The sequence below is a fragment of the Coenobita brevimanus genome, chromosome 45, assembly GCF_032717465.1.
Source record: "Coenobita brevimanus isolate Jiangsu-jjx chromosome 45, ASM3271746v2, whole genome shotgun sequence".
NCBI lineage: Eukaryota > Metazoa > Arthropoda > Malacostraca > Decapoda > Coenobitidae > Coenobita > Coenobita brevimanus.
The window spans coordinates 28,756,155-28,772,102 of NC_136998.1; the positions used below are offsets into that span (position 1 = coordinate 28,756,155).

The 15,948-nt window shown below is 45.7% G+C and overlaps 1 protein-coding gene across 1 annotated transcript in view; it reads left to right on the forward strand.

Moving 5' to 3' along the window:
• The window catches only part of LOC145398300 (protein SSUH2 homolog), a 46,158-nt gene extending 30,664 nt beyond the window's left edge, over positions 1 to 15,494 (forward strand). The window contains exons 3-7 of the mRNA XM_080271188.1: positions 8,116 to 8,277; positions 10,374 to 10,460; positions 11,878 to 12,077; positions 12,836 to 13,043; positions 14,834 to 15,494. Of these exons, the coding sequence (XP_080127314.1) occupies positions 8,116 to 8,277; positions 10,374 to 10,460; positions 11,878 to 12,077; positions 12,836 to 13,043; positions 14,834 to 14,983 (807 nt within the window). The 3' untranslated portion in view covers positions 14,984 to 15,494. The remainder of the gene's footprint in view (positions 1 to 8,115; positions 8,278 to 10,373; positions 10,461 to 11,877; positions 12,078 to 12,835; positions 13,044 to 14,833) is intronic.
• Positions 15,495 to 15,948: the final 454 nt, after the last annotated feature.

The window sequence follows — 15,948 nt, forward strand, 5'->3', positions numbered from 1 at the left end:
TGACTTTTTCTCTGTCCTTGTCAAGTTCTCTAGCTCTTCTCACTCCTCAAATCCTGTCTGTTCACTCCTTTGCCCTTCTCTGCCCCATCCCCTTCCTGCTGTTGCCTCCACTCTCACACTCCCTCTCCAAGCTTCCTTCCTCTCTGTTATTCTCTCTCCCTGTTCCCCTTCCCAACCTATTATCCATCCCTGTCTCTCCTCTCCCTCTCCCCTATTTCTCCCCTCCGTGTACTCCGTTATTCCTAGATCCCTTCCTCCCCTTGTTATCCTCACCTCCCAATTTGCCTTATGCTTATAAAGTTTTTCTGCCCGGACATGTCACTAGCCTCGTGCCATTTCGCTATGCCTTGTCCCTCCTTCCTATCTTCCTCTCCTTTACTCTTTTCTTTCCTTCTTACCTTGTCTCCACCGCTTCTGTCTCTTCCTTCTTTCCTTCTCTTTTCTACTGGAGTCCTCCTCTGTTTTCTTCTTCTCCTCTACCTCATCGTTCCTTCACGTTCTTCTCTTCTACCTCATCCTTCCTTCACTGTACTCATTTTCCATCAGTCATGTTCCTCCTTTAGTTCTGCCTCCTACCTCCTTCACTTTCTCCTATTCCATCTCATCCTTCCTTCACTTTTCCTCCCTCCAGTTGCACTCATTCCACACTGGCTCTGGTTCCATAATGACAAACTTTCTTGAGCTCAAATCATGTATTAAATTCCTTGTTTTTACTTTTGCTGTCACTCACACGTATCATAGGCTTCACAGTAAACCAGTCATTGGCACCGGAGAGAGGGGGTCTTCACGTGGTGGCACTGATATGACCCGGTGGCCCCACTTTCTGGTTATGCAAACGTCCCTCAACTCACTTTCTATCCCCTTAATGGAGAATGGCGATGTGGCATCACCTTCGTTTCCTCCCCTGTCACCTAACCTATCCCTCTGCCACCTTCCCCTGCCTCCCCCGCCGCCTGACCTCTGTTGACCCGGCGTGAGGCCATGTGTCTCTCGACCCAGGTGACTGTTTTATCAGCAAAGGTGTGTGGGGCTGGGTCGGGAGGTGTTCTTTTAAAAGCTTTCTGGCCTCTGCCCTTTACCCTCTGTGCTCTCTTTCACCCCTGTTACAATTATCCGACTCTGAGGTTTTTTATACACTTTCGATACACTCTCTCTCTCTCTCTCTCTCTCTCTCTCTCTCTCTCTCTCTCCCCCCCCCCCTGTCACATGTCCTAGATTGAAAGTGAAAGCTACTTGAAATCTGTGCATGTCTATTTTTGGGACAGTTACCATTCAGTACGATGACACCTCTATGCAATTTTGTTACCAGACGATTTTATTCAACTTACAGGAGGCATGTCGTAGTGGAAACGTTATTGGAGCACCCTTATAACCCCCTGACAACACTCTGTCTTCCAGTAGAAAAAATCGTCTGGTGCTAGCAAGGACTAATATACTTGGTGTCAGCATAGAGGGTAGAGTCACTGGTGCTTGGATAAATAACCCTTCCATAACGTTAACGACACTTGACTCCCGAATAAAATCGTCTGTCTGAATAAAATCGTTTGGATCTGAGTAAAATCGTCTGCCCCTGAATAAAATCGTACTTCTGAATAAAACCGTCTGTCCTGAATGAAGTCGTCTGCCTCAAAATAAAATCATCAGCTCCTGAATAAATTCGTCTTCCCTGAATATAATCGTCTGCCTCTGAATAAAATCGTCTGCCCATGAAAAAAAAAAAGTTTCCATTGAATGAAGTCGTCTTCTCCTGAATAAAACCGTCGGCCCCTGAATGGAATCGTCTGTCCCTGTCTAAAATCATCTGCCACTGAATAAAATCGTCCACCTGTCTCCCCAAATAGGCTACCTCCTCGTGCACACCTTAAGTATATTATAACCTCCACTTCTCAAACTTGACTCCTGACCTTCCAGCACTGACCACGTCCCATTCAAAGGTCAACATTCTCGTCAGCTTAGGTATCTTTAGGCACATGTTCCTTACAAGCTTCTCTCTGCACCTGACAACTTGATATTCGTTTGTAATGATTTAGATGTGACTGAGAACGTTACGAGAAATACTCTGAGTTGGTTTGGCCATGTGGAGAGGATGGAGAATGAGAGACTAACTAGAAGAGTGTGTGTGAGTGGGATGGAGGGGTAGAGGGAAAGGTGAAGACCAAGGATGAGGTGAAAGGATAGATTGGAGAGATGTTCGAGAGGGAGATATGAGTAGGAAGGAGGACGGTCGATTGGCAAAGGACAGGACAACGTGGTGGCGATTTGTTTGTGGCCATCCCTTTCAGGATTAAGGCGCTACCTAGAGATAGATCAGTTTTGTTAATGAGAAGTCTCGATATTAAAATGATGTGAAGCGGATACAGGTAAAAGTTAACGAGTAATATGGAAAATATATGGAAAAGTTATAAATAGCAACAGAGCCTCCTTAGCTAATGAAAATACAATCCGAAATTTTCATGGCATTGACCTAATACCGTGGGGTAGTTAGTGGCCAAGTGGGTGAGTAGTGGACTGCTGACAGAATGAAAAGGAGTTTGGTACCAGGATGGGGCAGGGAACGGTTTTAGGGTTTGATTATCGTTAAAGGAGGTTCAACTAATCTTCTACAAGACCCCCCGATGTCATAAAAATTATTCTCGTTACCATCGCCACACCACTTCTGAGTGTTCAGTACGGATGGTGGATATTAACGCCCAGGTGGTGAAACTCGTTGCTCGTATGATAATCGCTGAGTCTTAAAAAGTCTGTTTTGTCTATAACCAGAGTCGGGTACACACACACACACACACCAATATTTTACTCATCTCTGTGTTTGCGTCTGAGCTCCAGTAGTGATCATCCATTTCTCAAACACCAGGAAGTGGCAGTGCGTTGTAAGCCTTTCATTATCGCTGGGCTATAAGTCTGCATGGGTATCGCGTCATCCGTTTCCCACCACACAATATTCGCGTTATATACCTCCACAATTTTCCCGCTATCGGTTTAAAATGTGGCGCTGTAAACATGAGTAGTGGTGGTGTGAGACGGAGGGGGATGAGGGTGAGGAGGGAGCCGGTGGAGTGAAGCGTTTTAGTGGTATGGGTGTGCGTGTGTGTTTTATTCAGCTTGTGTTTGCTGTGGTTTATGTGGCGGGGGTGGAGTGACTGATGAAGACGGAGAGCCATCCACTTCCTCTGTCATTACCTGCCAATTTACCCACCCACAAAGCTGTCTAATTTTACTTAATCACTTAAAACTACTTCACAAGCTAAATTTCCCCAGTGAAAATTAACAGTAAATGCTAATTCCAAAGCTGAGGATAGCCTGCTCTCTAGTGTCGAAGTCTAAATTAATTCTAATCTTTTATCAATTCCTGTTGGCCAAATCTTTCAAAACAGTGGTGTCTTCTTAAATATTAGTCTTGTTACAGCTAGACGATTTTATTAATCTTAGAGGAGATATACCTGACTGAAGGGGACAAAGTCTTCACGATCTCCTTTAGCTTTAGGTGATCTCTTGAATTGAATAAAATCGTCTGGCGGTGATAAGAACGCAGTAAAAAGGACGTGCTAGAGCTAAGGAGGGTTGCGTGACCTATGTATAAATTCACAAGGGATGCTTTTTATTTTTTTTTAATTTTATAACTCTGTCTTGATGTCAAAAACTAGGCCATATTTCTAACACTGAGAAGACCACAATATGGTGTATGCAAGCTCACAACATGTGAAGGTCAGGTATGCAACAGTTGTGACCTTTAGATGATGTTAACCAGCGGGCTACCATGCATTCATTTTGCCATCGCCTCCCTCACACCCAGTCCATCCCAAGCCCATCGTTCATTCACCCTGATCTCTCTCATAGCCATCTCTTTCCCGTCTCTTCCCTCATGCCCGCTTCATCACTCTACCCTGCCTTCATTGTATCACCGTCTCTCCTTCCTAGCACAGTCAGGGAATCATTGATCTTATCCACTTTTCCCGAAGATTTTTAAAAACATCGGTTGCTAAAAATAACCAGTCTTCACTTATTTATTTTATGTCGCGGAAGTTTCAACTTCCCATGTATGTAGTCACCCAATCTCATGAAAATACTTATTGCCCTGACTTATCTCTCTTTCACCCAGTCCATCTCATCCCCTATTTCCCCATAACCTTCCTCATATAGACTATCGCCCAACCAACCCATCACTCTAGTCAACAAAGTTTTTAGTGTACTGTGACACCGTCTCCCTGATTGTGCCAACTCCTCCTAATCACCATGTCCATCACACGTTGATCTCCATGACCTGCCTCACACCACCCGTGTCCTAATACCATCTTTATCACAGATCTTTCATTGTATCACCACCTCTGTCACCCTATCCAGTGCCTCTCTCACGCCTAATCTATCGTGCTTCTTCGTCCTGCGTGGCCTCCTTCACACCACCTGTTTCATACCAGCTTCATCACACCGCCTTGCTCTCATTGTATCTCAGGCTGCCTCACTTCCATCCCATCGCATCGTCTCGTGTCACATCAGTCAAACTATTCTCCTTGCCATGCCGCACTTCACAAACTATTCTGGTTCCGTGCCTCCCTCCACCTCCACCTCCCGTCACGTTAATATGATTCCCAAGCCACAATGACACATAATCCTTGCTTCATAATACCCTTCATACCCTTTACACTAACCCTCATTCATTACACACTATATTTTCTTCCTCATATTAACTCCTTCTCCCTCACATTGCCTGTCACACTCTCACCCTCCCTCCCATTGCCTTCTTACATTACCCCCTTCCTCACACTGCCCTTTCTCTTACATTGCCCTGTCACTACCTCCCACACTGCCCCCTCCTTCACACTGACCTTTATCTCACCCTATCCTTCACACTACCCCTCCCCTCAGATTGCTCTTTATCTCACCTTGCCCCCTACATTGCCCTGTCTCTCACTCTGGCCATAACATTGTCTCACTACCATGCACATTACCTCCTCCTTCACCCTGCCCTTTATCTCGCTCTGCCCTTACATTGCACTCTCCGTCATCCTGTCCTCTTCATCATCCTGCTATCTCCCCTTCTTGCCCTCACGTTGCTCCTTACGCCGCCCTTCACACTGACCCTTCCTTTCTCCCTCACACTGCTCATCACATGGCCCCCTCACTTACCATGCGCCCTCCCGTCTTCCTCTTATCGCCACTCACAGCGCTTTCTTCCTTCCTCACACTGCCCCCCATTTCCACTCACATTGTCCTTAACCCTACTTCTCATGCTGCACTTCACACTGCCTCTAACACTGCCCCTCACATTTTCCCACATTGTCTCATAGCCCCTCCTCCCTCACTCTGCCCTTCACACCGTCCCTTGCACTGCTGCTCCTCTCTTACAGTGACTTTCTTCCCTCACACTGTCCCATGTACTGCCCCTCCTCCCTTATATTGTCCCGCGCGTAACCCATCACACTGCCACTCCTTCACACTGTCCCCCAGACTTCCCTTCATATTGCCCCTCGTCCCTCACACTGCCCCTCCTTCATACCGACCCCACACTTTCTCTCTTACTCCCTCCCTTTCATTCTTTCCCTCACTTCCCCTCACACTGCCCCTCTTCCCTCACACTGACCCTAACACTGCCCCACACACTGACCCTCCTACTTCACACTGCACCTCATACTGCCCCGACTCCCGCCACCCAGCAACTCTGAGGGCCTGGTGAGGCTTTTGATCCGGGCAGATTTAGTGTGTGCCTGCCTCGTCCAATTCCCGTTTCGACCCTGCCTCGCCCTGCCTCACCCTGTCTTTCTCTCGTGTTTGTGCCTCGTCTTACCACAGTCTTGCCTCAATTTGCCTTAGTTTGCCTCCTGTTGTATGCCTGCTTCCATCTTCCTGCCCCGCTCTGAGTCACTGTCGAATCTCTTCCAATTCCTGCCTCGTCCCGCCTAATTTCAGCCTTCCTCTGTGTTCCTGACTTGCCCTGCCACACCCCTGCCTCGCCCTACCTCAACCATACCCAGCTCCATGGCTTTTCCTCTCCCCTGCCTTCCCTAACCTTACTCGTTCCTCCCTCCATGCCCCTGCCTTATCCTTGCCTCGCCCTGCCTTGCTCCTGCCTGCTGTTCGTGCCTATGTCTCGCCCTTGCCTATTTCTTTATTAGCTGTATTCATTCTCATTCTAACTTCACTGTAGTCTTATCCTTGCCTCACTCCTACCACTTCCTCTTCTCATTCCTCATTCCAGCTTTGCTTATGCCTTGTGTCGCCTCAGTACTTCCTATCCTGCCTCTCTCCCTTTCAGTTTTATCTCTCCTTTGTTTCTCTCTCTCCTCTCATATCTGCGTCCATCCGTCTTCAAAACTTGACGTTAACTTTTCTTTCTTCTCTCTCTCTTTTTTTTTCTTCGTTTGTGTCGCTATGCATCATTCCAACATCATCATCAGCAACAGCAGCAAGCTCAGCATCATCATCATTCTAACCCTAATTCCCACCCAACTTACATATTTGTTACACTTGTAGCATTCCTTTCTGTCTCCTGCTGTCCATTCCACACACCTTCCTTCCTCTTTCCTCATTCCCACATTCCTCCTGTTTCACCCCTCCCTTCCTCTAGCCTCGCCCGTGTCTTCCTCCAGCTTTACCTCTTCCGTCCTCCTGCCCCGCCACTTCCACCTGCCTCGTCCCTGCTTCCCTCTTTGCCACTTCCTTCCACTCCTTCCTCCCTACTGCCTCACTCTTGCCTTCCTCCATCCTTACCCTTATCTGACTACTGCCCCTCTCACACCTTCCTGTCTCACCCTGCCTTCATCACCCCATCACAGCCTCCTCATTCCTTACCCTTATTATTCTCCTGTCTCTCCTTCTACCTCCCTCCTACTACCCTCACCCCTCAGTCACATCCACATTACTTGTGTTTCATTCCATCCACATCCTTGGCACATCTCTGGCTCACCACCTCCACGTTTCTGTCGCCTTTTCACATTAGTCCCCTGCACTACTTCCCTGCCTCGTTACTGATTTATTTCAGGCTTTCAGTAACCTTCCTCTTGTTTCATCATTACCATCTTCCTGCCTCTTCGCTGCCTCTTCCTTAGTTTACCTCTGTCATATTCCTGTCTTATCCCCATCTAACTCTGCCATGGCCTTGTCTCCCTGCCGCATCATTCCCCTGCTTCACTTGCCTGCCTCACTGCAGCCTCATCCCCACCTTACCCTGCTAAGGTTATATGTCCTTACCGCATCATTCCTCTGTGTCACTCGCCTACCGCACTGTTGCCTTACCCCCACCTAACCCCTGGCACATTCCCGTCTCCCTGCCGCATGTCACGTGTCTCAACTGCCTTCCCCACTCAGATTTTTGCGTCGCGCCCGAATGACAGTGATGGCACTCGTCTGTCGGTGTCCCCCTTGACTCATTCCGTCGAGGACGTGGCCCGCCTCCCTCACGTCCCATGGCCCGCCGGGGAGGAGCAAATGCAGAATTAGATGGATTTGAGGCATAATTTGGTCGATAAAGTTAACTGGTCCATCAGATGATTTGTTTGTATACCTGCTTATATGACATGTTACAACAGTAACATACAGCTTCTTCATATTTTGTCATATGCCATTTGTGGAAAGTATCTTGTTGTTCTCTCGTATATCAGTCAACGAGTATGTGAGGTCCAGTGCAGGACCGGACCGTCTCCTCGAAGAGAGGATTATGACCAGATTTAACCCTTCCTTAGTCTGGGCAAGAAAGAATCGGAAAAGGGTATTATTAGTTAGAGCAGGGGCTGTGAAAGTCAGTGTTATATAATAGCTACGTTTGTGTGTCAGATTCTATATTATGACATCGGTCTGAACCGACAGGGTAGAAAAATATGTTAGCAAATGAAAGGACGTAATAACAGCACCCATTTGAATTTTTCACCATGTTATATTTAATTACAGACTCAAGACACCGCAGTTTGTGACACGAACACGATAATCCCAGAGCCATGGTGGCTCCATGGCGCCATTCCATACACATAAATATCATGCATAAGAATAAAGTGTTGCAAAAATACTCACTGGGAAGAGGTATCAGTTATCAAAGTTTACGATAATACGACGCCAAGAAACACGTGCCGTTCAATACGCTCTCTTTCCCATCAGTCCTCATCCTTACCTTTCATTTTCCCGCAGTATGAGCTGCAGACGTTCACTGAGAAGCGGGAGACGTCATGGGCGTTTACTCCATATGGTGGCGGCGATGTGGACGGCCCCTCCAACGGCCCCGCCCCGCTGCCCTGGGACGTGGAGGCGCACCCAGCACACATGTTCCACGACGAGGTTAAGGTTGTGCAGGTGAGTTACGGAGAGACAGGACAGTGAAGAAATCGTTACACTTTACAAGTATTATGTCTGTATTCACCTCCCTGTTATAAACACTACAAAATTACCCACCTTCTTACCAGGTCGTGAGACTCCACCAGTTTACAGGATTATTATTATTAATCCGTTCTTTATTACCACACATGGCTGCACCTGTTCATCAGTCTCATCCCCCACGCACACGCACATACGCACGCATGCACAGGCCATAAATAAATCACCTATCCTCCTGTTCCCCGTGTCTCAGGCTGGCTCCCTTATGCGCGGCAAGTCACTGCTGAGAGGGAGGGGCCAGAGAGAGGGAGGGAGGGTAGGAAGAGGAGGGAGAATGAAATGCGAGGTTGTACATACATACACACATACTGTACTGTACATACATACACACATACGTACATACATCCTTATCGTACACTTGTCTCGTATCGTGCCTCTTTGTTTCATCATTTTGCACTGTCTGTATCTTTCATCTTAACTGTTATCACAACACGCCAGCTTTATTATCAAACACTTGTCAACACCACACATTTCTGTATCTTCCCTCTCACCCATCATAACCGTTTCACCTGTCCACTTATTACCCATTCACTTGTATCACCAAACACCTGTCTCATCATGTCTCTCTTCTGTTCTCTTTTCTTTTCTCTTCTCATCTCTTCTCTTCTCAGTTTTCCTCTTCTCTTCATCTCCCACTCCCTTACCGTTCTGGGGGCCTCAAATCCTCATATTAACGACGGAGGTTTTTTCACTTGTTATACCTCGGAAAAGTAAAGTTTAGGTTAGGCTGGCGGCTTTGGAGCCTGACTGAACACCTCTCACGAATACAGAAGCCGAGTGTATGAACTTTCTTGAAGCTTATATGCATATTATGTTGCTTTAAGTTGCATGCGATATTCCTTATTCATCATTGTATCTTTCTTCACACTGCTACCAACAACTTCAGAGCCAGGAAGTAAATATCAGAATGAAAAATATGACCAAACAGTTGATCCCAGGAAATAACTGACTGCAATGGTGACCTGTTTAAAGTAAAAATTAGTTAACTTCTTTCATGATTTGTTCTGTCAGCGCTGCCACAGGAAAGTTTATAGGTTGTATTCTTAATGACGTTTGAAGAATTCGCAGTACTTCTTCCATAGCGATTTATTCAGCTTATTACGCCTCAGTATCCTCATGTGTGGTGTTAATGTAAATTGTGTCGGTATTAAAACGATAGAAGTAACATGCTATAGAATATTAAGACGTAGGAAACAAAACAAATCGCTAAGAAAGAGGTGCTTCGAAGCCTCCTATGCGAACCTAGTGCTGGAGGTGGGGAAGGCCAACTAACCACCCCTTCCCTCCCCACGCGCGTTCAGGCCAAGTCAATTTTTCCATCCCGGGCTGCGACCTCGACACGCACAATTAGTTTACTGGGCGCCGGTGTGTGCAGAGAAAACACACACCGTTTGTAAAGGACTCAGGCCGCTCACATTAAGGCGGAATTGGAAGTGAAATTAAATGTAGCGCTTTAAGTAACTCACGTGTGGGGAAAAATTGATGAGGCATTACAAAAAAAAAAAAAATATGTATCTGTCAGTATACTAAGTTCAGGCTGTTCTGCATGTTGGTAAATCATAGGCAGGTTTTATTGTGGAGAAAATTAAGTGGGAAAACTTAAGGTTTTAAAAGAGAAAATGTTGTGGGTGAAGTTAGGTTTTATTAAAGAGAAAATGTAGTGAGAAATTAATTGGTATTAAAGAGAAAATGTAGTGAGAGAAGTCAAGTTTTTAAAAGAGAGAATGTTGTGAGAGAATTTAGGTTTTATGAAAATGTGAGAGAAAATAAGTTTCATTAAAAAGAAAGTTCAGTGGGAGAAGATTTTTTTTTCTTGTTTTGCACTTAACCTCAGAGGAAATTGTTATTAAAGTAATGTATTCCACTCCTCCCTAACGACATTGCTCTGTGAGGCATTTGCTGGATTTATGGTGAAATATATATTGCTATGAGCCATGGGGGTTAAAGCGCTCCCGGGCATAAATCTGTCAAGGGAAATACTTAAGATAAAACGTGCCTCCTCTTTCCTCCCCCAGGTGCCCCACACGGCGTCAGTGAAGGAATGCCACCGGTGCAAGGGCACTGGCTCCCTGCAGTGCTCTGAGTGCCACGGCAAGGGATGGGTGAGTTGTGGGTGACGGGGTGTTGGTGTGTATGTGGGTTGGGTGGGTGTGAAGGATGTTGTAGGGGTATTGGTGGGGAAGCGTTTTGTCTCGTGTGTGTGTGTGTGTGTGTGTGTGTGTGTGTGTGTGTATTCATTACTTCAACCCAACTTTTGGAGATAAGTGTCGGGATGATGATGATGATAATGATGAAGGTAATGATGATGATTATGACGATGATCTGTTTGTCGTTGCTGCAAGCTTAAAAAAAAAAAAAATTCCAAAAACGGTAATATGTTAATTCCAAGTACACCGGAATATACACAAAACACAAATAGTACAGTCTTTTTTTTTTTTTTTTTTTTTTGCATATGCTTTTAAGGTTTAAAATTGCACCATGACCATACTGATATCGCTGTATATTGTAACCCTAGTTTTATGTGTAAGGCTGTGTCTGTGTGTGTATGTGGGAATATGTTTTGTCCAAACTGTGCGTCGATGTAGGTGAATGAGTATGCGCAATAATGTCAGAATGTGATGCGTGCCTCTCATATCCGGCTGCGCTTTCCACAAATGTTTTGTTCTCTTGAAGTTTTTAATTTCATAACCTGATTCTTCTGTTGTGTCCCGCGCACCAGCTCCTGTCCCATACCCCCGCCTCTGTCCCATATCCTAAGATAAACGCAATCATTCCGCCCAAATCGTCAGCCACAAGTTGTTTTTGTACACTTCACTTTATCATCTGCTTCAGTGATGAATAATCGGTCCGGATTGTCCCTTTCCCTTAAGTTCTTTACTCGCACTGTCAACTGAGATGTTCTCTATTACAGATTTTCCTCTAGTCTCTTGGGCACACTTAACACATGTGTTTAACTAGCACCTGTGTTTACGCACACAAGGTGTGCTTTACACTAGGTAGGCCTACATCACTTAGTGGCCACCTTACACTAGGTATGTGTTGCCCTGATCTCACCCTGCACAAGTTGTATGTCGCCTCGCACCAGCCATCTGTTAATTCACACCATTTTAATGCCACATTGGCTCTGCCTCTCTTTTCAACAGCCCTCAATAGTCTTCACATAAACCGTTTCTAGTGTTACTAATCCATTTCCACCTCGCATCAAGACATCGAGGTCTTCACATGAACCTTCTCTCGCCTCACGTGCACTCTTTCTGACTTCACACCAGTCGTTTCCTGCATTACTAACCCTGTCTCCCCGCCAGTAATACCCTGTTGCCTCTCTTGACCTTATCTCGCCTCACATCAACCCTATCTCACCTTAAACCAACCTTTTCTGTGCCCTTACATGAACATTTTCTCACTTACCAACTATTCCATGCCTTCCTGACCCTATCTCACCTCACATCAAAGCCCTGTGACCTTTCTGACCTTACATACAGCCCCTGTGACCTCTCTCATTTTACATAACCACTCCAGACGCGGTGCCTGTCGTGCCACGGCGACGGCTGGTACACGGACTCTTCCGGGTACAAGGAGCGCTGCTTCTACTGCCAGTCCTCCACCCACGGCCACGGTCGCCAGGACTGCCTCAAGTGCAACGCCAAGGGTCGTGTAGCCTGCCCTCCTTGCGACAGCTATGGACAGATTCGCTGCTTCATCCGTCTCACTATCACATGGTAACCTTGTCCGTATTTCAGTAACGGAGTATGTTATTTCGGTAGTTTTAATCTATACTTTAGCACCCTTAACCCTGAAGCCTCCGGAGACAACTCATTTATTCTGCTACTGCCAGCGACAGACGATCATAATCACCACCGTGGAACATCCCGAGGACTGAGGGTTAACTGATTCACTGCTGTGTTCAACCTAAGGTATTTTATTCATGTTAAAAGCAGACGATTTTGTTCCGCTGACAAATCCTAGACGTCATATGGTTAAGTTTCTTTTTTTTTTTTTTTCCCAGTATTTAGAGACTTGATATTTCCCTGTAATTAATGTATGTTGCCTTTCCTCATGTCTGCACAAATAATATTCAAAAACTTTACGGCTTTAATAACGAGAAATTAGCGTCATCATTAAAGCAGCAGACGTACAAATGACTTCAGAATATTTTAATTTGACTGGATCCTGGACTGGGTCATAAGGTAACTGCAGTACCATAAGATTTCAGTGTTTGTCTCTGGAAAATGAAGTTACAAATATCTGCATTGATTTTACTAATATCACAGACCATAATAAAAGTTCCTCATAACACACACACACACACACACACACACACACACACACACACACACACACACACACACACACACACACACACACACACACACACACACACACACACACACACACACACACACACACACACACACACACACAAGCAGAAAAATAAACACCTCCAAGTCCACACACTAAACCAACCCCTCTCCTGCAGGAAAGTGAACACCTCTGAGCACATCGTGAGGAAGGGCGCCCTGCCGGAGTCGCTGGTGAAGGAGGTGTCGGGTCAGGTGGCTTTCGAGGAGGAGGGCACCCGCATCCTTCCCCTGACGCAGTTTCCGGACAACACCATCAATCTGGCCTCGGCGCAACTCGTTAATAACCACAAGAATGCTTTTATTGACGAGCGTATTTATGCACAAGTGAGTGTGTAAGGAGAGAGAGAGAGAGAGAGAGAGAGAGAGAGAGAGAGAGAGTCAGCACGTGTGTTTGTAATAAAAGAAGATTGTGAATGATTGCTAGAATGTGTGTGTGTGTGTGTGTGTGTGTGTGTGTGTGTGTGTGTGTGTGTGTGTGTGTGTGTGTGTGGTGTGCGTGTGTGTGTAACGGGGGGAGGGGACAACCGAGCAGACAGACAGAATGACTGCAGCTGTGATTATTGCATCAGTGAATATTTGTTCCGTCAGGTGTTAGCTTTGTCCGAGAGCGAGAGATGGAAGACAGAACAGGACAACAAAAGGAAATGAGGGAAAGAGGAATAAAAGAAATTAAAACACGAGAACAAGAAAGAACTAAAGTTATGCTACGAATGAAAGACAATAAGAGGAATGAATGAAAGTAAATACAGGAGGACAGGAAAGTACTAAAGGAATACTAAGAATGGAAGATGAGAAAATCACAGAGAACGTGGGATGTAAAGATGTAGTTCGAGAGGAAATTCAGTAAAGCTCCATTTTTCCCCATAAAGATGATATTTCCTGTTCTTCCAGTTTACGATATTACTTGTAAGGAAAATTTTTAATACTGTGGAATGCTTATGTGAGTTATATGACTGACTGCCTCTTTTTATTTCTTATAAAGGGAGTGAGGCGGGTTATAACGGCGTCAGATGGGAAGGGGAACAAAAACTGAGTGGTAAAAATAAAGGGAGGAAAGAGAAATGGGAGGAGATGTATGCAGTGTGTGCAGCGTTCAAATATAGAATGTGGACCTTCTCGTAGACAAGTGTGTGGCTTTGTTGGAGAGTCTTTAGAGTTTGAATGAAGATAGAGGAGAGAGGAGAGCGGAAGGAGATTAAATGGTGAAATAATAATCTCCTGATGCTCTGAATGAGTATGAGGATAAAGAAGAATAATTAGCAGAGGGAAGCAAATCAATTCTCTGCACGTGTGTCACGGTTAGCGAGCTTGTTCTAACCTGACAAGATGACCACGGAATATGGAATGGTTGAGAACCAAAGGGGTGTAAGAGGTCGACAGACAGAAAGAGGAGGAGTATGTGGTTAAGAGGAGAGAAGCGAAAAGAGTGACAAGATATCGGAAGAGAGTTTTGGCAAGTTTGTTTGACTGTTAAGTAGCAAGTAAGAAGTTGCATTTGGAAAGAAGTTAAGAAAATTTAAGATGGAAGCAAGACCAGTGGAGGATTGAAGGGAAGAAATGGTTGACCGTCAATGGAATACGTGGGGTATTGGAGAGATTTAGAGAGTATTCAGCCAGTTGCTGGATGTGGTAGTTGAAAGGGGTGCTGTGTTATCAGTTATCAGGAAAGCTGGACCCATTGGAGAAAGAGTGAGAGTCGAAAGATCGGTCAGTAGACGAGAGCAACATTAACCGGTGAAAAATCTTTAAACAGGAAAGTTGGAGAAGTGGAAGGTGTGAGTGAAGAAATGTTTTCGTGGGGAGGGGAGGTAATAATAGACCGACCCTAGAAGCTATGTTAAAACAGTTATAACCAGTTTGTAAGGTGAGGCGGTAAAATATGTTCTGCCTAATGTCCAAGTGACTGTATGCTGATAAGATACGCTGATATCCTCTCTCCCATGTATATGAGGAGAGTTAGTAAATTATACATTTCTGAATATCTTAAGTACCTGTATGCATACGAGATACGCTGACCCCCTCTCACTATTGCAGAGGCACCAGGTAATTATTCTGCAGGATATGTGACTTCCTATATGATTACGAGATATGCCGACCCCATCTCATCTTTGCAGAGGCACCAGGTTCGCATCGTGCCGGTGGCTGAGGTGGAGTACGGGTTCAAGGGCGGTCCGGGGAAGTTCTGGGTATACGGGTACGAGAACAAAGTGTATTGCCCCGATTACCCGCACACCTGCTGCTGGGGCTGCTGCTGCGTCATGTAAAGGCATCGCCAACATTCTCATCCCATCTTCTCAAGAAGCATCACAAGGCTCGCACTTCTCCGAGGCATCCTCTTCTCCCCTTCACGATATGAGGCATTTCATTGGGAGCCAAAACCATGACTCAAGAATTCAGTTCTTCCTTTCTGTGGTCTTCAGCTGATGACCACCACACCAGGTGTCTGCTTAGCTGGCATATCCCAGTCTGGGACTAACTGTATCTTGACCCTCTTAGAGTGCGCTCATTAGGGATAGTAGTAGAGCTTTTACTGAGCAATTTGCTTCCCCGAGGTCAGACTTGTCCTCAGTCAGATCCCTGCCTGGTCTCCCAGTCAGCTCCTGGCAGCTACAAGGCTCCACGAGGCTCGACTGTCGTAGGAGTCTTGGCATTGGTAATTCATGGCGAGCAAAAAATTCGCACTTGATTAAGACTTTTCTCACCCCGGCTCTGGCGGCACTAATCCTCGGGTCAGCCGGCAGCCCAGGAGCCTCACCTCGCTTCAGTTAACAAAATTGTCACAATAGTAGCCATGGGCCTGTGTTAATATAAGTAAGCGATGTGTGTGGAGTATGATGCCCCACAATAAAAAACTTTAAGTCACGGCTGACGTGACACACAGCGGTAATAACCTAATACAATAAGCAACGCCAAGAATCTGCATAAACAGTTAAGTTGTAGGACAGCAATCACGGCAGCGATCAGGTGTAAACTTCCAGCACCAGACACATACCCACTCCAAAGCTCTTTCATTCCGCAAAAGGTAATATCCCACTGCACGAAAGTTTGGAACTTTCCCAGGAGTGGATCTTGAATGTGGTCATTAGCATAATTACTACTTTAAATGGGACAGTACAAAAACAGCACCATTGTTGGGGGTCTGAGCAAAATAATGCTACTGAGAGTTTGATGAGAACAAATTTTAAAAGATGTACGGTAATACACTCATCCACGGAACATTTTCCTCATG